This window comes from Pan troglodytes, chromosome 1, assembly GCF_028858775.2.
Source record: "Pan troglodytes isolate AG18354 chromosome 1, NHGRI_mPanTro3-v2.0_pri, whole genome shotgun sequence".
Lineage (NCBI taxonomy): Eukaryota > Metazoa > Chordata > Mammalia > Primates > Hominidae > Pan > Pan troglodytes.
The window spans coordinates 21,675,202-21,697,489 of record NC_072398.2 but is presented as its reverse complement, the minus strand read 5'-3'; the positions used below and the strand labels follow the sequence as shown (position 1 = coordinate 21,697,489).

Here is a 22,288-nt window from a genome sequence, read left to right as displayed (position 1 = left end):
ATTTTGGCAGTACCACGTGGTTGTCCCGCTTCCCCATGGTGCTGGGCTGAGTGCACAGTCGCACGCTGAGGGAAACCAGGCCAGAGAGAAGGCCGAAGCAGGCCCACCGCAGGTCCTCCTGCCGCCTCCCCTATAATTTTCTTTTAAATACTGTATGTAATTAGGTGAAATTTTATCTTTGAAAGCAACAGATATCTAAATTCAGAATGACTGAGTTATACTTTTTTTTAAGTTTGGAGGCACTTTAGTGTATTTATAATATTTTAAGACTGATTAAAATTATGTCATAAAATATGAGATTATTTTACATTTCGTATTAATTAGATTTTAGATTACTATGAAGACCATTTAGTTTTATTATGCCATAGTAGTTGCAATTAGAGAATTTTTTTTTCCTGGCTACCATATAATATCTGAAAATAGAACTTTCTGTTGTTTATCAAATCTTTGAAGAATTAATAAACACCATACATGAATGTTGCTTTAATATTCAGCGTGATTGTATATACCTTCTTAAAAATAAATTCAGCTTTATTATTTTTTCTTTATTTTTTTATTTCAAGCACAGGGGTACATGTGCAGGTTTGTTATATAGGTAAACTCGTGTAATGGAGGTTGGTTGGTTGTACAGATTATTTCATTACCCAGGTATTAAGCTTAGTATGCATTGGTTATTTTTCTGATTCTCTCCATCCTTTTGCTGTCTACCCTCCAGTAGGCACCCCATGTCTGTTGTTCCCCTCTGTGTGTCCATGTGTTCTCATTTAGTTCTCCCTTAGGGAAATGTAATATTTGGTTTTCTGTTCCTGCATTAGTAGCTAATAATAATGGCCTCCCACTCCACCCATGCTTCTGTGAAGGACATGATCTCATTTTTTTTTAATGGCTGCATAGTATTACATGGCATATAGGTACCTAATTTTCTTTATCCAGTCTACCATTTATGGGCATTTAGGTTGATTCCATGTCTTTGCTATTGTAAATAGTGCTGCAGTGAACGTAAGTGTGCATGTGTCTTTATGATAGAATGATTTATATTTCTTTGGGTATTTACCCAGTAATGGGATTGCTGGGTCAAATGGCAGTTCTTTTTTTCAGTCTTTGTGAAATCACCACACTGTGTTCCACAATGTTTGAACAAATGTACAGTCCTACCAACAGTGTATAAGCATTTTGTTTTGTTTTGTTATTTTCTGACTTTTTAGTAATAGCCATTCCAACTGGTGTGAGATGATATCTCATTGTGGTTTTGATTTGCATTTCTCTAATGATCAGTTATGTTGAGCTTTTTAAAAATGATTGTTGGCTGCATGTATATCTTTTTTTTGAAAAGTGTTCTTGTCCTTTGCCCACTTTTTAATGGAGTTGTTTTTTTCTTGTAGATTTGTTTAAGTTCCATATAGATGTTGAATATGAGACCTTTGTCAGATACATAGTTTGCAGAAATTCTCTCCCATTCTGTATGTTGTCTGTTTACTCTGTCAGTAGTATCTTTTGCTGTACAGAAGCTCTTCAGTTTAATTAGACCCCATTTGCCAGTTTTTCCTTTCATTGCAATTGCTTTTGGCATCTTCGTCATGAAATCTTTGCCTGTCTGTATGTCCAGGATGGTACTAGGTTGTATACCAGGGTTTAGTTATGGATTTTACATTTTAGTCTTTGATTCATCTTGAGTTTTGTGTATGGTGTAAGGAAGGGGTCCTGTTTCAATCTTCTGCATATGGCTAGCCAGTTCTCCCAGCATCATTTATTAAATTGGAAGTTCTTTATTCATTGCATGTTTTTTTAAGCTTTGTCAAAGATCAGATGGTTGTGGGTGTCTGGGCTCTCTATGCTGTTTCATGTGTCTATGTTTCTGTTTTTGTATCAGTACCATGCCACTTTGGTTACTGTAGCCCTGTAGTATAGTTTGAAGTCAGGTAGTGTGATACTTCCAGCATTGTTATTTTTGCTTTGGATTTTCATGGCTATTCAGTCTTTTTTAAAAAAAAGTTCTGTGAAGAATGTCATTGCTAGTTTGTTAGGAATAGCATTGAATCTGTAAATTGCTTCAGGTAGTATGACCATTTTAATAATACTGATTTTTTTAAATGCATGACCTTGGAATTTTTAAAATTTGTTTGTGTCATCTCTGATTTATTTGAGCAGTGTTTGTAGTTCTCACTGTAGAGCTCTTTCACCTTCTTGGTTAGCTGTATTTCTAGGTTTTTCCTTTTTTTTTTTTTTCTTTTTCTTGTGACAATTGTGAATGGGATTCCATTCCTGATTTGGCTGTTGGCTTTATAATTTTATTTATTTATTTTTATTTTATTTTTTTTGAGATGGAGTCTCACTCTGCTGGCCAGGCTGAAGTGCAGTGGTGCAATCTTGGCTCATTGCAACCTCCACCTCCCAGGTTCAAGCGATTCTCCTGCCTCAGCCTCCCGAGTAGCTGGGATTACAGGCATGTGCCAACACGCCTGGCTAATTTTTGTATTTTTAGTAGAGACGGGGTTTCACCATGTTGGGCAGGCTGGTCTTGAACTTCTGACCTCGTGACCTACCTGCCTCAGCCTCCCAAAGTGCTGGGATTACAGGTGTGAGCCACCATGCCTGGCTTGGCTTTATAATTTTTGGTGTATAGAAATGCTAGTAATTTTTGTACATTGATTTTGTGTTTTGAGACTTTGCTGAAGTTGTTTATAACTTTAAGGAGCTTCTGAGTCAAGGCTAGGGGTTTTCTAGATATAGAATCATATCATCTGCAAACAGGGATAACATGACTTCCTCTCTTCTTACTTGGATGCCCTTTATTTCTTTCTCTTGCTTAATGTTCTGGCCAGGACTTCCAATACTATGTTGAATAGGAGTGGTTAGAGAGCATCTTTGTCTTCTGCTGGTTTTCAATAACAAAACAAAAACTTATATAAAGTTTTCTGCTTATCAGTTTGGCAGAGACAGATTAGTAATGAGATAATAATTGCTGAATTTGATAATTTGCCACATTATTAAAATAAAAATCCTGCTGTTTTCTCTGAAAGTTTCAAATTACTTATCAGTTAAAATTTATATTTACTGTTGACAAGTAAATTTTTGAGAATTTTTAGTTGTATGCATTAAAAATTTGTGTAATATACAGTACTTTTCAGAAGCACAAATATCCACATTGTACACATAAGTAAAATATTTCACAATTTTTTTTGGACAGACAGTAGTGTTTCATCAGAGATTTCAAGTCTCTTATTTGGACCACACACCCTATCCTATATACCATAAGATAACAGTAATTCGTAGAGTGCAATTATTTTTAGTACTTGAAAATTTATGTTTTGCGTAAATTGTTGAAATAATAGTGCTTCACTGCAGAAATAGTATCTGAATATAGCCAGAATTACTGTTTGTTTATAACAAAGGCTAGAATTGGTAGAATTATTTTAGGTATTGGGCTCTAAGCATCCTTCCTCCTCCTAGCACTTTCCTGACTGCAAAAATATCAGTTTGAATATTTCATTTAAACCAGGTGTTAACTTAAAAAGGTCTTAAATGAAGTTTGCATATGGCTGAATAGTACTTGTTGGTTACACTTTAAAGAATGCTTTTTGATCCAGGCAGAGTTGCATGTACCTGTAATTCCAGCTTCTTTAGAGGCTGAGGTATGAGAATTGCTTGAGCTCAGGAGTTCAAGGCTATAATGTGTGATGATTGTAGCTGTGAGTAGCCACTGTGCCCCAGCCTGGGCAACATACCAAGATCTCCTGGAGGGGAGGAAAGTAAAGCATAACTTGTGACCCATACAAGCATGTGCATCTTCCTGGAATGGGCTGCTGCTGGTTGTGCCGGGTTCCCTCTTGCAGGTACTGCCTGGCTGCCTCAGCATCTCCACGTGTGAATGAAGTCTCAGGCTTTGTGGGGAGAAAGAGCAGCTCCACAGGCAGCTAATTGTCTCCAGAGCTCCAAATCTGTTCCTCCCACGTCATGATGGGCATGGGGCCGGGGGAATGTTGCATTGTTTTCAGAGGAATCAGGTACAATCCCTGGAAGGATGAATCTATTTTGCTACTTTCTGTTGCCAGGTTGGGGGAAGTACTAGGTGGTTCGCCTTTATTTGTATGGGGTACTCAGATGCCCTGCCACTGTGTTACTTGTTTTACTACCATACAATGAGGGTTCACTTTCAAACTTGGCATGTAGATGCTATTTGCCACCAGCACAGAGGAGGACTGCTGACTTGGGACAGTGTACTTGGCAGCCTCAGGTGTATCTGGCCACCCCCGTGTGACCCACTGGGCCCGACTCCAGGTGCTGTAGTCCTGCTAGTATGTAGGGAGTCATCTGATTCCTCACCCGCCATTGCTCATGGGCTCCAGGGTCTTGGCACCCCAACCCAGCCCCCTTCTGCTGCTTCGTGCCAGCTGTGGGAAGATGTGGACTGGTGCCTTGTCCACTTGAGCTCTTGTGGGTGCTCCAGGCCTGTTGACAAAGCAGTAAGTGGCAGCCACTAACCTTGAACTTCCAGGATGTATTCAGTGGACTTCAAGTGCCTCTTAGAAGCCTGATTCCATTAACTGCCCCAAAACTTAATGCAATTTGAGGCTACTTCTCATTCTCATCTTAGTGTTACACAACCATTAATCTCCATTCTATCTGTAGACATTCACTTTCTGGACATGTATAATTGGAACCATACATTATCAGTCTTTTGCTTCTGGTTTCTATTAGTTTGTTTGAGGTTCATATCTGTTGTAGCATGTAGCATTATTTAATTCATTTTGATTGCCAAATAGGATTCCAATATAAAATGTACTTAACTGTTTTTCCTTATATTAACTGGTTGACATTTTGACATTTGAGTGTTTCCATTTTTCATATTTGGTTATAACAAACAATGTTCCAGTGAGTCTTTGTGTGAACCAACATTTTCATCTCTTTTGGGCACATGAGTGATAGTGGAGCTGATGCACCAATATGGTAATTCCATGTTAAACATTTCGAGAAACTACCAAATTGTTTTGTAAAGCGGCTGTGCTGTTTTACAGTTTTATCAGCAGTTTATGAGGGTTCTATGTTTACATCTCTGCCAATGCTTACTTTTGTTTGTTGTTAAATCATTCTACTGCATAAGAAGGGCTATCTCCCTGAGGGTTATTTTTTTGAGACAGGGCTTCACTTGGGGACCCAGGCTGGAGTGCAATGGCATGCTTATGGCTCACTGCTGCCTCCACCTCCCAATCTCAAATGATCTTCCTCCCTCAGCCACCTGAGTAGCTGGGACTACAGGATGTACCACCCACCATGCTTGGCTAATTTTTGTATTTTTTAGTAGAGATGGGATTTCACCATGTTGCACAGCTGATCTCAAACTCCCGGGCTCAAGTGATCCACCGACCTCTGCCTCTCAAAGTGCTGGGCTTACACGCATGAATCACTGCACCCGGCCTCCCTGAAGTTTTGATTAGCATTTTTCTAATGACTAATGTTAAGTGTAGTTTTATATACTTACTTACAATTTATATATATTTTTGACAGTGACAAAATGTTCATTAAAATTACCTTTTTAAAAATGTGTTTTTATCTTTTTATTGCCTTTTTTTTCAGTTAGCACTTTTATTTTATTTTATTTTTTAGATGGAATTTCGTTTTGTCGCCCAGGCTGAAGTGCAGTGGCGCAATCTCCGCTCACTGCAAGCTCCGCCTCCCAGGTTCATGCCATTCTCCTGGCTCAGCCTCCCAAGTAGCAGGGGCCCACCACCACGCCCAACTAATTTTTTGTATTTTTAGTAGAGACGGGGTTTCACCATGTTAGCCAGGATGGTTTCGAGCTCCTGACCTTGGGATCCGCCCGCCTCGGCCTCCCAAAGTGCTGGGATTACAGGCGTGAGCCACTGCGCCTGGCTCAGTAATTTTATGTTTAATCTTGCAGAAAACCTCCATACTATTTTCTATAGCAACTGTGTCATTTTACGTGCCCACCAACAGTGCATAAAGGTTCCAATTTCTCCACATCTTTGCCAACACTTGATGTTTTAAATCCGGAAGTGTGTGCCTTAAAACCCATGGGCATTTATGGCCTAATTTCACACTGATCATAGGTTACTCTGATTTCCACATACCCAGTGTAGTTCACCAGTCTTGTTGTGCCCATGAATGGACTTGGAGGAGAACAAGCCTTTAGAATACCTGCCAGGGTCATCATTAAGGGAGGACCCATCATTTTTTCACAAGCTCTGGTGTTACTCCCAGTCACCTCTCAGTGACTATTTCCTGTCATTGGCCTGGACATTCTGGTGCTTTGGATCCCCACCTGGACCAAGCCCAAGTCTTTTGTACTGATGACTGTACAATCCAACAAGAAACCGGTACAGCTTTCCAACCCCCCTAAGGTGATCAACACCCTATAATATCAACTCAAGTAGGGCATAGAAGGGATTCATCCTGTTACATATGACATGATAGAAGGGGGTTTTCTGAAACCACTTTCTTAACCTTTTAACTTCCCAGTCTGGCCCTTTTTCAAGGCCAGGGAAAGGAATGGAGGCTCACTGCTGATTACCACAACCTGATCAATGCTATACTTAAATCTCCTTACATCAGACATTGTCACCATCTTGGAAGAAGTTCAGAATTCCTCTGCAACTTGGTTTACTGTTACTGACCTGGCAGACATGTTTTGTTTTGTCTCAATTTGTAGAGAAATTCAGGTGCAGTTCACTTTTACTTTTAAAGGCCAAAGATACATTTTTATGAAGCTTCCAATGGGCTACCTCGGTAGTCCTCCACTGGCTCATGATCTGTGCAGAGAGGACCTAGCTGCCCTCTGACTTCCACCTGTGGCATTATGTGGGTGGTGTCCTGGGTGATAACCCAAAGGAAGAGGTAAAATTGACCCTTAACGTTGAGAACCAACCCATGACCCATGGGGATGGGCCATCACCCTATACAAGATACAAGGACCTGCCATCTCCATCAATTTTGGGGGCTATATTTAGAGTAAGGAAGGCAGGCAAACTTCACAATCAGCCTCCCTCACTCACTCACAGAGTTCTTTTCTTGGCTAAAGAGGCCCAGCACGTTGGCATTTGTGTCTTATTGAGATAACACATTGATCACCTCTAATGCGTTCTAAGATGCATTTATCAGGCCACTCACAAGACATTCACCTTCATCTGTGTTCTTCTCAAGAAGAAGCTATAAGAGCTGCCCAGTGATTAGTCCAGGAGGCTCTTCCACTAGTCCCATGGGGAAAGGACTTGCAATGGTAGGTAATAGGTTTCAATAATAATACTGCTTGACTCATGGAGTCTTTAGACTACTCACTCTGGATCTTGACTCACAATGGGCTTTTGGTGTATGCCTGTGGTTAATATATGCTTCTCAAGACACAGTTGGTTGCGGTTTATCTAGTTCTGTCTGAGACCAAGACACTGACAGGATTTGAATTCATCTACTGAAAACAGAGATCTCCATTGTGCCTTGGATCTGAGAACCCTATCCACCTGCCTGGATGCAGGTGGGCTGAGGCCTAAAATGGGGTCAGCCTGAACAATATATATTTTAAAAAGATTCTGTCTTCTACTTTTTTCATTACTTTTATTTTTGTTTTTGCAGTCTCTTAGCAGATGACATGTGATATATGTCACATTGTGGTTCAATTTTATTAAAAAAAAGCAACAGTTTTCTCTCTGTTCTACCATTGTGGAGAGTTTTTCTGGAGTTGAAAATAATTTTGTTTTTAGTTGCTTTTTAAACACTGTCCAGAATTACCAAACATGATATAAACATATGTTACCCACAAGGTTTCACTGTAAAGGGGCCTTTCTTTTTTGGGGCGTCCAGTCACATCTCACAATTGTACAGCAAAATATTGCACAATTTTTAGATAGAAAGGTCTCTGTATTTGGAATCTACAGTTTTTTGAGAGCAATTAGACCATATTTCTACCAAAAAAAACTTCACAAAACAGCAACCAGACCTTCCAGCTCTTTCTTTTAATGCCCCGGCATCTTCAGACCCAAAACTGAGTCAGAGATAATGGGACCCAGAAACAACTGGGCTCACATCTGTGTATTGAGTAGGCGTTAAGACTCTCAACTTTCATTCCTTCTCCTGTTGTCCAAATGCCCAGGAATCTGCAGAGGGCACCTGTCACATTCCTGCCCCTCAAAGACCTAAATCTGCAGCTTAAACTTTTCAATCTAGGTCCTGGGGTTCTTCAGCATCTGTTAGAGAAGCCTTCATGAGGACTATCTCTCCTCCAGATTTTCTCCCCATTCTGTAGCTCCACGAAATAGTAAACCAGGTTGACTCTGCCTACAGTCCATACAGAGGGGCTGGCATTTGCCTAAGATTCAAAATAAAGGGCTAGACTTTGAACTGAGGATGGATAGAAAACTCAGGGGAGACATCTACCTTGTGAGACATCAACATAGACTTTGTAAAGTCCCTCTTTTGGAGTGGGTTTCTCCATGTTTTGTAGATTTTGTCCAGTGACCTGCTGCAGTTGTGCAAATAGCAAAAGGTAGAGCACCCTGTCTCAGAGTTTCTTTTGGAGAGTAAAGCCTACCTTCAGCAGGACCTGGAAGAATCTTTAAGTGTAAACAAGTACCTTAGCAATGAGAGGTCAGCACCACAAAAATGCCCAGAGTCATGACCACAACTACACCTCATATGTGAACTCTTACTAGAGTAGGATAGTTTTGTCTTTCCTCTTACCCAAGAGTTAGCTGATCAGGGACAGGTAGTATCCCACATGGATCCAGGGTTGGCTGCTTTACAAGGGCAGTTTAATTTACTTTCCTGGCCTCATAGGAATACCTTGAATTGGTCCTGCCTGATTCATCATGGGGACATCAGCCTAGGCTTACTGGAACCCCTCTCATCAGCATCCGAGATTCTGTGAGACATTTAGGGATGTCCTGTGAAGACTGTTGATGGGGTTATATTCTGCTTTCATCTCAGTGGAAGAGAAATAAGGCATCTGGGGTTTGTTTCTCCCCTCACAGAATGAATCTTCTTGGTTGGTACCTAGATGGGAGTTTCTTCAGTTTCCTGGTACTTGGATGAAGAACCAAGAGGAGATCTGGAGATGCAAACTATATAGACCAATTGCCTCCATTTGATGTGGCTATTAGAAAAGCAAATGGAGCTGTCATGGCTCCATCATCCAGGAACTTTCAGTCTAGAAAATGTAGATAAATGCTTGAATTTGAAAGTATGTGGCCTGTTTTTTTAAAAAGTAGAGAGGGAGGTGCACAGGGAACTTGGGCTTTGTTTGAGCTTCTTACTTCCCTAATGTTATTGTGAGTTCTGATGTCACTACCTGAATGGCCATTCCTGAACAGAATTATGAGGAGGAGGAGGAGGAGGAGGGGGAGGGGGGAGGGGGAGGGGAAGGAGGAGGAGGACAGCAATGGTGGTGGCAGTAAGTGCTTTTACCTTCTTAGGAATAAAATATTTAGCTTCTAATATATTAGTGCCAGAAAATTCTAAAGGTTTATATTATATTTATTGTTAGGTTACAGAATAAAGAATTGTCTTAATTGAAATCACACAAACTGTGAAAGTCAAGTTTCTCATGGGCAGCCTTAGGAAAGACGTAACTGAAAATAAGCCAGTCGTATAAAGATGTGAAGCCCAGGGTCCCAGCCCTGCCCAGATTCACCCTCTTCGAAACCTTGTCTAAATATGTTTCCATCCTGGCATTTCCCCTCACACAACTGATTAGGGGAGATCAGAGGTTTGAGTAGCTGCTCTTGCTGCCTCCCCAAAGCTGGTACCCACAATTTTCCCAAATCCAAACAGATAAATGGGAGCCAAAGACTATATTTTGGTGCCTTAATTTTTCTTTTTTAATTAAAATCTGTGTTTCTAAAAACATTTTCCTCAGTAACCTGTTCTCTATTTCCTCAGATCCAGTAGTTGCTCTCCAAGTTATAAAACAGTAAATATAAATATATAACAATAAAAAGTTCCTCTGACCTATATGCCACACTTATTTCTGTGTCTCTTCCATCTATATTTAGCTTTTATTTTATATATTTTTTTTCTTTTTTTTTTTTTTTTTTTTTTTGAGACGGAGTCTCGCTCTGTCACCCAGGCTGGAGTGCAGTGGCATGACCTCGGCTCACTGCAATCCCCGCCTCCCGGGTTCAAGCGATTCTCCTGCGTCAGCCTCCCGAGTGGCTGGGATTATAGGCTGCCACCATGATGCCCAGCTAATTTTTTGTATTTTTAGTAGAGGCGGGGTTTCGCCATGTTGGCCAAGTTGGTCTCGAACTCTGGACCTTAGGTGATCTGCCCGCCTCAGCCTCCCAAAGTACTGGGATTACAGGCGTGAGCCACCACGCCCGGCCTATACATTTTATTTTTAAAATCAGTGATAGAGAAATGGAAAAAGAAATAGAAAGGATATGCCCTGTATTTACATCCTGGCAATTATGAGACACTTCGCACCTACCTCCCGGGGTTTTATGAAGATTAACTCACATAATGTGAGGTTCCCTGTGTAATGCTTTGTAGTGTACTTCCGAGCACATAGTACATGCTCCATAAACATGGCATTAATGTTTGTGCACAAGTTGTTTCCCAAATGGAGATTTGCCCAGACATTGTGGTCCTCTTTAAACTTTAAAGGGCTAGCAGACAATGCCATGTTTCAGAATTGTGATTGGTGGTCTTCACTTTGGATCATATTTGTATTGGGCTAAGAGTATTGTGTAAAGGGGCTCTGTTTGTTGTGCCTGTTTTTTTATAGCTAAGTGCTACTCATGATGGGCCTAGGAGGATCAACATTAACACGAACAGGGACTTCTTACAGAAGCCAGTTAATAGACCTCTTCCAAACCTACAGAATCACATTACTTAAATTGGGGCTCAGAATAGCAAATGATATATGCACATTGAAGTTTCAGAAGCAATGCTTAGCTAAGTGGCTCTCAGCCCAAGCTTCCAATTAGGATCACATGGCCAGTTTAAAGAAATACTCCCACTTCTACCCTCCCCACAGGTTCTGTCTGTTGGTCTGGGTAAGAACATCGGTGTTGTTTTAGTTGAGTACCCCATGTGATCCTAAGGTAAGGTCAGGGTCAAGCATAAGGGCCCTTAGATACATTTGTGAGAGTTGAGTTCAGCCTTTGTTCCAGAGGAAGGTCACAGGGCCTGCTCTCCTTTGGTTTGGTGTGGTCAAGTCAGTGCAGCCAGTATTTTTATCGTCGTAGCCAAAATTGCTGGCTTCCATGGCAGAGAAAGGCACTTGATAGCAGGAAAATGAAAACTCACATTTTGACCTTTACATAGGAGCTCATTGTTCCTGTCCTGTATGATGAAGAAACAGGAGAGTAGCTTTTTCTGCATTTCAAGGTCCTTCTGCCTGTGTGTATGGTCATAGCAGGTGAAGGAGTTGTGCTGACATCTCTTAAGGCATATTCTCAAGATGTGTGATTTGTCCAGATAATCTCATCTGAACAGAAATCAGAAAAAGAGGAAGAAATGGCTGGTTCTCGGGTAAATGAGTACTAGGTCAAGGGCTGGGTCAGCTGTTTCTCCAGAAATGTCATGTGTTTAAAACTTGCAGACTTTTATTTATATATTTGTAATGTTTCTGCCTAATAAATTTATTTCAAGTACTTTAAAAATTTTTCTTCTTATGATAGTCAGGGGGCTCTGAAAAATATTTCTTTCCTATATACCAATGTTTTATATCCATTCAGGCTCTTTAAGTGCCATAAGCAATCTTTACTATAAATTTTGACCTGCAAAATGAATGTTTCTTTTGTATCTGTTGAACATAGGCAGGTGTGGATGCCCAAGATTCCCATTGGAGATGGATTTGGGTCCTTGGATTAGTTAAAGGAAAGTTGTTGGAACTTTGCACGAAACTGATGTTTCTTTATGATTAGATTCAGATTTTGCCTTCTTGACCTATGCTATTATAGCAATGATGTTGTAACCTCCTGTGCATTTTTACACGTGATACCAGTTTTTTCTGTTAGAGTTGATGTTAATTTTATTCACTAGGTTAAGGTGCTCTCTGACAGATTTCTGCACTATAAAGCAAATTAGTTTTCTCTGTATTATTAAGTACATTGGGGAGATTTAATAACTGAGGGGCATAAACCATCACATTTAATTTGGAAGTTCTCCTTCTTAAATTATTTGGCCTATATTTTGCTTTGGAAAATGAAGGCTCTTGTTTAATGGTCAAATGAACTGAGATAAATGCCCTGCCACTTAGTGTTTGCCAGAATATTCTCCTTGGTTCAGAAGCATTGGCATCACAGGTGAACTTGTTCAAAATTCAAAGTCAGGTTTCAGCCCAGACCTTCTGAATCAAAATCTACATTTTAAACAGATTTCCAATTTCTTGTTGTATGCATTAAAATCTGAGAGGCACTTCAGATGATTTTTCCATCTGAGAAATTTATCCAGCTTATCCTGTGTAATGTAAATATAGCTGTCCAATATGTAATGCATGTATTGGCGCCCTTAGTTTTATACTACAACACTTATAAAAATATAGCATCTACACTGGTTTTGTAAATCTTTTGCCATCCTCTTTCCTTAGAGTTACAGAATGCATTCAAGAATCTTTGTGTTTTAAACAATGTCTTACTGGACAGTTTCTGCCAGAACAAGTTCACTTTACTCTCTTCAGTTGGAGTCAAATTAAGAACTCTGCCCATGGCACATTTTGTAAATATGTGTGTATTTTCCCCCCCAGGGACTATTGGCATTCAGTGATGTGGTCATAGAATTCTCTCCAGAGGAGTGGGCATGCCTGGACCCTGCCCAGCGAAATTTGTATAGGGATGTGATGTTCGAGAACTACAGAAACCTGGTCTCCCTGGGTGAGGATAACTTCAATACACAATTTATATATTTCATACTACGGATTCCATATTTTTCACTCCTGAAATGTTACCTGAGAGTTTGTCATTTGCATGAATGAGTTTTTGATCTCTGCTTCTAAGGAAAACTTGGGAATTTGTTGGTGTAGAAAATAAAATCTTCAAAATGTTTCATCTTGACATAAATTTTAAGGTGGTCTAAATTCTTCACTCTAGATGACTGGTAATTCCAGAACTTTAGTGGCATAAGATATTGTTGCCCACACCTCAAAATCTAATTACACTACCAAGTTTTGATTCAGTAGTATTGGGTAGTGGAGCTGAGAACCTATGTTTTTGGGAGGCCAAGGTGGGCAGATCACCTGAAGTCAGGAGTTCAAGACCAGCCTGGCTAACATGGTGAAACCCCATTTCTGCTAAAAATACAAAAAAAAATTAGATGGGCATGGTGGCATGTGCCTGTAATCCCAGCTATTTGGGAGGCTGAGGCAGGAGAAACACTTGAACCTGAGAGGCAGAGGTTGCAGTGAGCCGAGATCGTGCCATTGCGCTCCAGCTTGGGCAACAAAAGCGAAACTCCGTCTCAACAAACAAACAAAAAGAACCTATACATTTAAAATCCTTTCTAAATATTGTATAGTTAAAGTCAGAAAATAGTATTTTTGGAGTAATTTTCTAGAACCTTCTAAAAAATTTTTTTCCTACTGAGCACCATACCAGGTTGGTAACTGGAGCATGCCAGCAAGAGTCATGTTATTTTTTCTAATGAAACAGGTCTTGCTATGTCTAATCCAGACCTGATCACCTTTCCAGAGCAAAGAAAACAGCCTGGGAGTTTAAAGAGACAGGTGATACTAGCCAAATTTCAAGGCAGGTAGGAGTAAATAAAGCAGATGACACAGATTAGAGGCCCAAATGTCAAGGAGAAAGCCAGAAATGAAAATGTGGTTTGTGCAGCTCTGCTTCAGAAAAGCCTGGTTTTCTTTGTCTTCCCCTCACAGGAGCATCTTCTGCCCCATGCTCTTAAGTTCTCTAAGGATTCCACTACCCATGAAGTGATTTTCCTTTGAGTTTACAGAGTGAAGCAAAGTCCTCTTCATGGTTTATAAGGCACTATATAATCTGACTGCTTTTCCATTGCTTTGTGGAACATAGGAATATCTACATATTTTTGAGGAACTCTATTTTACACAATTTAATTCTCTTTTTGCATCTTGTCTGAAATTTGCAAGAGTAGTGGTATATTGGCATTTGGTTCAGAAATCCCAGGAACACCACAAACGTGTTGTATTTTCAGCTTTATGATTTTCTATCCTATGGAGGTTTCAAATGTGATTTTACAGAAGCTCATACTCAGTGATTTTATCAGAACACTAAATATAAGAAAATCTAAACTTATTTTACTTCAAAATTTTATTTTCTAAGTAAAAACTGAGATTGGTAATTTAAACTCTATGCCCACATTGTTACAATATCAACAGTAATATAATTTAATATATCTACTCCCTACATTTAAAAAAAATACTATTTTATTAGGGAGCTTGGAAGATTGCTGAGCATATATTAAACTCCCACCTTTTACCTTATTTTTAAATAACTATATTTTAAATTTGTTTTTATTTACTATAAAGCTTACTGTGGCATACACACATATGCATGCATGCATATATATTTATTTGTGTGTGTAACAACTCTTTTACAAATAAAAATTATGTATGTCCAACATAAAAATTTGATGTGTATACGTTGTACTATAATTAACACACTCAAATTGATTTGGAGTGAGAATTCCTAATGTCTACTGCCTTAGCAAATTTTAAGCATACAAGACATTATTATTAACTGTATTCATAAAATTACACATTCGATCTTTTAAATTTATTCATCTTAAAACCAAATAGCAATTCCAGCACTTTGGGAGGCCAAGGTGCGCAGATCACTTGTGGTTAGGAGTTCGATACCAGCCTGGCCAACATAATGAAACCCCATCTGTACTAAAAAAAACAAAAATTAGCTGGGCATGGTGGCAGGTGCCTATAATCCCAGCTACTCAGGAAGCAGAGGCGGGAGAATTTGCTTGAATCTGGGAAGTGGAGGCTGCAGCAAACAGCCACTGCACTCCAGATCCTGCCATTGCACTCCATCCTGGGTGACAGAGCGAGACTCCGTCTCAAAAAAAACAAAAAAACTGAAAAACACCTTCCCAATTTATTCACTTCTAGGTCCTGCCAACTCCCTCTGTACTCTCTGCTTCTGTGAGTTTCACCATTTTGGATTCTTTGTATAAGTGAGATCATACAGTATCTGCCTTTTGGTGTTTGGCTTATTTTACTTAGCATAATGTCTTTCCAGTCCATCCATGTTGTTTAAATAGCAGAATTACATTATTTTTATGACTGAATAATATTTTATTGTATATGTAAACCATATTTATCCATTTACTGTCTAAAAACATTTAGGTTATTGTCATATCTTGTCAATTGTGAATGATACTGTAATAAATATGAGGATGCAGCTATTTCTTTGAGATACTGATTTCATTTCCTTTGGTTATATACACAGAACTGGGATTGCTGAATTTTATGATACTTGTATCTTTTTCTAAGAGCCTTCATACTAATTTTTATAACGACTTCACCAATTTACAACTTTTAAAGTATACAGTACAGGATTTCTGTTTCTTCACATTGTGTGTTGTGTTGTGTTGTGTTGTGTTGTGTTGTGTTGTGTTTGAGATGGAGTTTTGCTCTTGTTGCCCAAGCTGGAGTGCAATAGCATGATCTCAGCTCACTATGACCTCCACCTCCCAGGTTCAAGCGATTCTCCTGCCTCAGCCTCCCAGGTAGCCAAGATTACAGGCATGCACCACCACACTCGGCTAATTTTGTATTTTTAGAAGAGACGAGGTTTCACCATGTTGGCCAGGCTGGTCTCAAACTCCTGACCTCAGGTGATCTGCCCACCTCAGCCTGCCAAAGTGCTGGGATTATAGACATGAGCCACCGCGCTTAGCCTGTTTCTTCACATTATTGTCAAACTGTTACCTCACTTTTTAATGTATATGTATTAGTCATCTTAAGTGTGAAGTGATATTTTATCATGGTTTTGATTTGTGATTGCCTGATGATTGGTGATAGTCAGCCCTCTGATATATCTGTTGGCATTTGTATGTCTTCATTGGAAAAATATCTATTGGGTCTTTTGCCTGTTTTTCAATTTTATTATTATTGTCATTATTATTGTGTTCCTTTTGATTTCTGAGTTCCTCATATATTGTTGATATCTACCTTTTATTTGATATATGGATTGCAAATATTTTCTCCCATCCTTCAGGTTTTCTTATTTTATTGTTTTTCTTGCTGTGCAGATGCTTTTTAGTTTCATGCAGTCCAACTTGTTAATATTTGCTTTTGTTGCCTGTACTTTTGGTGTCATATCCAAAAAATCATTACCACAACCATATCAAGTAGTTTTTAAAATATATTTTCTTCTAAGATTTTTAAGGATTTCTGCCTGACATTTAAGTCTTTAGTTTGAGTTGATTTCTTGATATCATGTAAGAAAAAATGGTCTAATTTCACTTGCATGTAGATATTCTTTTGCCCAGCATCAATTACTGAAGAGACTATCTTTTGTGCATTGTGTATTCTTGACGCCCTTGTTAAAGATTCATTGACCTTATATGCATGGGTTTATTTCTGAGCTCTCTATTTTGTTCCATTTTTTTGTATCTATTTTGTTCCATCCTACTCTTATTACCATAGTTTTCAAATAGAGCTTTAAATCAGAAAGTGTGATGCCCCCAGCTTTGTTCTTATTTCTCAACTATTCAATGTCTTGTAATGCTATATAAATTTTAAAATTTTATTCCATTATTTTAAAAATGGCCATTGGAATTTTGATAGGAAGTTTATTGAATCTATTGATTGCTTTGGATAATATGACACTTTACAATAATTAGTCTTCTAATTCATAAACATTGGGTATCTTTACATTTATTTGTTTTTTCTTGTTTCTTTTATCAATATTTTATTTCCCAACATAAAGATTTTTCACTTGTTTAAGTTTTTGCTAAGAAATTTATTTAGATGTTACCATAAATGAGTTTTTTTTATTAAGTGGTTTGTAGTTAGTGTATTAGAACAAAACTGATATTTGTATAACCTTTTATATTCTGCCAATTTACTGAGATTTTTGATTTATTTGTTATGGCTTTCTACATATAAGATAATGTCATCAACAAACAGTATTTTTACTTCTTTCTTTTCAATTTTTATGGCTTTTAAAAAATTTTCTTGCCTAATTGTTCTGTCTAGGACTTCCAGGACTATGTTAAAATAGAAGCATTGATAATGGGCACAATATCACTTTGCATTGGTGTCTGTGCATTTGAAGGAGCAAACACCTCTACCAGTTTTTATAAACTGGTTTATACAGGTAAAGATTTTATCCTATTGGGTCCCCAGGCTGATGAGATCTTTTCTGGGTTCATAGTAGAGAGGGGATATACCTGAGTCCTAAGGTTGTTGGCAGGGTCCACAATGGGGTCTGTCTTTGGTGGGCTTATTACCAGGGGCTTGTGTGCTTGTGAATTCTGTCTTATTCCTTGGCCAACTGAGTTGTCTTCAGCACTTTGATCTATAGGGCAGACACTTGGCCTAATACCAAGTGTTTGTATGTGTGTGGCTCTCACCCAGTACTTGTGAGGTTTTTACCAAGTCACAGGTCTCTAGGTTGTCAGGACTGTCCACAGAATGTAGCTTAAAGGTCTAGAACTGAGTTATTCACCTGCTTCAGAGACCACAGTAAATGTCAAGGTCTGCAGTTCTGCATCTATGGCCATGAATGAGCATCTGACCCCAGCTCTCTGACTGGGCGGGACCTCTTCTTGACTATGGCTGGGAGGAGTTAATGACAGTTACAGTGTTACTTCAGAATTCTAAGTGGAATCATGTTAAATGGGCCATTTCTTCGTCTGTAGCCAAGACCAGCGGTCCTCAAGTTTGCCACCTGAAGGAAGACTTGCTTTCTGAAAAAGGCTTTCCTTGGTCTTGTGCTTTTAGCAGGGTATTACAACCCCCTGCCTGAATCACAAAGCAATCGTAAATGTACTTTTTGTGTGACAGGGTCTTGCTATGTTACCCAGGCTGGTCTCAAACACCTGGCCTGAAGTAATCCTTCTGCCTCACCCTCTCAAATAGCCGGAATTACAAATATGAGCTATGGTGCCCGGCTGTGTCACAAAGGCACTTATGTCCATAGATGGCTGATAAATTTTTGTTGCTTTGGGAGATATACAAGAAGAGGACCTCCTGTTCCAACAACTTGCTGATTTTACTCTTCCTATATGGTTTCACTTTCCATTTAGTTTTCTCTTTGCATTTCAAATTTGTGTGGAATTTTTTAATAAACATATATATTTGGGAAACCTGGTGGGGAACGTATGTTCTTAGTAAATCTTATATGTATTCATGAGTGCTTATAAATTATATATATTCCCAATAAATGAACACTTTTATTATTACTTGATGTTCATATTTTCTCTTGTGACAATTTTGGCTTAAAGTATACTTTGTGAAATATAACAGTTGTTGACATATAATGTACTTTTCCCAATATAATTGTTACCTTTCCAACTGTCATTTGATTACTATTTGCATGGAATCTTCTTTCTTCCTGCCACTTTGTCTATTATACCAGTCGTCTAAAGTTAGTGTCTTGGAGACAAGACATAGTTTGTGGTTTTTAAAATTTTTTCCAAATCTCTTTATTCAGTCTTTTGATTGGGATGTTTTGTTGATGAATATTTGAATAGCTGTCTAAAACATAATTACTTACTATTGTCATTTATTGTTTTATTGGATTCTTGTAGCCATTGCTTCTACTCTCTTCTTCTGTGTGTGTTTATGTGTACTCTATAGGTATTTTCTTTGTGGTTACCATGAGAATCACTAAAACCCCCAAAGTTACAACATATAATAAACTGGTAATAGCTTAACTTCAGTTGCATACAGAAATTTTTTTCATTATTTTTACCCTAAACTTCATATTATTGATGTCACTAATTATATATTTCATATTATAGAGACATCAACAGATGTTTATTGTTGTTCTTATGCATATTTCAAATTGTAGAGCAGAAGTAAAAGTGTTTTCAGCACCATCATTCTAAAACTACAGAATTTTATTTTTGTATATGTGTACATCTTTCCCAGACAGTTATGTATTTGTATATAATTTTTTGTTTAATGACACAGTTTATTTTCAATGGGCTGGAGTCCATTTTACATTTTCTATAGGACAGTTGTACTGGTGATGTAGTTTTTCTGCATTTGGTTATCTTGGAAAACCTTCATCTTCTCTTAATTGTGAAGGACAGTTTTACTGTTAATAGTATTCTTGCTTGAAAGTTTTTGTTTTTTCTTTCAATACCCTGATTATATCACTCAACTCCATTTTGCCCTGCAAGGTTTCTGTTGATAAATTCACAGGTAATCCCATAGGAGAATGCTTATAAATGACACATCACTTTTCTGTTGCTGCTTTCAACATCTTATTCCTCTCTGTGATTTCAAAATCTTGCTTATAATGTGTCTTGTTATGGTTCTTTTTGTGTTTATTCTTGATTTTTTTTTTTACATCTTATGTATAAACATTTCTGTTATTTTCTTGTATTCTTCAGTCCCACACTTTGTTTCTTGTTATATATTTTATTATTTTGTTGATACTCACATTTCCTGATTTTATTTAGTTGTCTTCATTCTCATTTCACTTATTGAGCATCATTCAGATGAGTTATTTGAATTTTTTAGATAATTTATACATATTTATTTTCTTAGAATTAATTTTTTATTTATTTTGTTTCCTTGATTGGACCGTGTTACCCTGATAACTTTGCATATGTTGTAATCTTTGGTTCATATTTGGGCATTAATAAAATGCCACCTGTCACACTCTTTATAAGTGGCTTTGTCCTGGAGGAGGCTAATAGCTATTTGCCAGGCTGGAGATTCTTATAGCCTCTCAAACCTCTTCTTATGATCTGTCTTCTCTGGAATTGTGTGTTTACTGTTCAGCTAAAGAGATTTGTTCATGTTTCTTTGTAAAAACCTGTAATCATGTGCTACACCTGATGTCTGTCTGTGGCACTGTGATCTCTCTGCTGCAGTAGCAATTATTTACCTTTTTCTTAGCAGACCAAAGCTGTCATTCAAAGCATACCACCATTTCTTTCAGCAGTCTTTGTTATGGGAAACAGAAACCAGTCTTTGGAAAGCCCCTAAAAGCCAGAAGTATGGACACATGTGCAATGTATTGTTTTTTTGTTTTTGTTTTTTTGTTCTTTGCTTTGAGGGAGAAGCCAGGAGTTTGAAGTTTACTCTTAAAGGCACCATGCTGTATTGGGGTGGAAGAAAGGCTGTATGTATAAATGTAACAAACTTTACTTTCTATTCTACATGGATTTTGCAATTGTGCTCACCTAGGGTGTTGCAAACCCTTAACTAGATTTTATCGTTTTCAAAAAGGCATTTTGGTCAGTATATTTTTGTTAAGTTTATATGTTCAAAAAGGAATCATGTCCTGTGGTATTTTATTATGCCATCTTGTTAATGTCTCTGATATAATTATATTTATTAGATTTGTAAAGTATATTTACTGGAGATTAGTAAGCAGAATAACTTTTTATTTTTATTTCTTTCAGCTATTTTATCTTATTCCATTCAAGACCTTTTGCCAGAGCAGGATATGAAAGATTTATGCCAAAAAGTGACACTGACAAGACATAGAAGCTGGGGCCTTGACAATTTGCACTTAGTGAAAGACTGGAGAACTGTGAATGAAGGTAAGGGGCAGAAAGAATATTGCAATAGACTTACTCAATGTTCATCAACTAAAAGCAAAATCTTTCAATGTATTGAATGTGGCAGAAATTTTAGCCGGAGGTCAATCCTTACTGAACATAAGAGAATTCATACTGGAGAGAAGCCATACAAATGTGAAGAATGTGGCAAAGTTTTCAATCGATGTTCAAACCTAACAAAACATAAAAGAATTCATACTGGAGAGAAACCCTACAAATGTGACGAATGTGGCAGAGTTTTTAATTGGTGGTCACAACTAACTAACCATAAGAAAATTCATACTGGAGAGAAGCCCTACAAATGTGATGAATGTGACAAAGTTTTTAATTGGTGGTCACAACTAACTAGCCATAAGAAAATTCATAGTGGAGAGAAACCATACCCATGTGAAGAATGTGGCAAAGCCTTTACCCAGTTCTCAAACCTTACACAACATAAGAGAATTCATACTGGAGAGAAACCCTACAAATGCAAAGAATGTTGCAAAGCCTTTAACAAGTTCTCAAACCTTACTCAACATAAGAGAATTCATACTGGAGAGAAACCCTACAAGTGTGAAGAATGTGGCAACGTTTTTAATGAGTGCTCACACCTAACTAGACATAGGAGAATTCATACTGGAGAGAAACCCTACAAATGTGAAGAATGTGGCAAAGCCTTTACACAGTTTGCAAGCCTTACTCGTCATAAAAGAATTCATACTGGAGAAAAACCCTACCAATGCGAAGAATGTGGCAAAACTTTTAATCGGTGTTCACACCTAAGTAGCCATAAGAGAATTCATACTGGAGAGAAACCCTACAAATGTGAAGAATGTGGCAGAACCTTTACTCAATTCTCAAACCTCACTCAGCATAAAAGAATTCATACTGGAGAGAAACCCTACAAATGCAAAGAATGTGGCAAAGCATTTAACAAGTTCTCAAGCCTTACTCAACATAGGAGAATTCATACAGGAGTGAAACCCTACAAATGTGAAGAATGTGGGAAAGTTTTTAAACAGTGCTCTCACCTAACTAGCCATAAGAGAATTCATACTGGAGAGAAACCCTACAAATGTAAAGAATGTGGCAAAGCTTTTTACCAATCCTCAATCCTTAGTAAGCATAAGAGAATTCATACTGAAGAGAAACCCTACAAATGTGAAGAATGTGGCAAAGCCTTTAACCAGTTCTCAAGCCTTACTCGTCATAAAAGAATTCATACTGGAGAGAAACGCTACAAATGTAAAGAATGTGGAAAAGGTTTTTACCAATCCTCAATCCATAGTAAGTATAAGAGAATTTATACTGGAGAGGAACCTGACAAATGTAAAAAATGTGGCAGTCTTTAAAAACTGCTTCATTATACATGGCTTCACTAATTTCATACTGAATAAAAGTGGTATAAGCATAATGACTGTTTAAGGATGTTTCACAAAATGTAAGCTTCAGAGTGCACAACACTATACTGAGTGAAATTTATAAATATAAAAGATTACAATATCTTTATTTCAAAGATCTTCCTGTAAACAGAATCTGTACTAGAGGAAAAACCCTTAAACAATTATTCAGACTTTATTCAACTTTAGAGGATTTTATGGGGGCAAAAAACCTCCTACAAATG

At 38.0% G+C, this 22,288-nt stretch overlaps 1 protein-coding gene across 6 annotated transcripts in view; it reads left to right on the top strand.

Moving 5' to 3' along the window:
• The window catches only part of ZNF678 (zinc finger protein 678), a 59,970-nt gene extending 37,892 nt beyond the window's left edge, over nt 1-22,078 (top strand). For 2 of the 6 annotated variants that reach the window (XM_063791116.1, XM_063791113.1), the window contains 3 exons: nt 12,695-12,821; nt 17,138-17,258; nt 20,524-22,078. In XM_063791116.1, coding sequence (XP_063647186.1) covers nt 17,174-17,258; nt 20,524-22,016 — 1,578 coding nt within the window. In that variant the 5' untranslated portion in view covers nt 12,695-12,821; nt 17,138-17,173 and the 3' untranslated portion in view covers nt 22,017-22,078. The remainder of the gene's footprint in view (nt 1-12,694; nt 12,822-17,137; nt 17,259-20,523) is intronic. The other 4 variants (XM_016940093.4, XM_054659536.2, XM_016940102.4 and 1 more) reach the window with 2 other exon arrangements.
• Nucleotides 22,079-22,288: the final 210 nt, after the last annotated feature.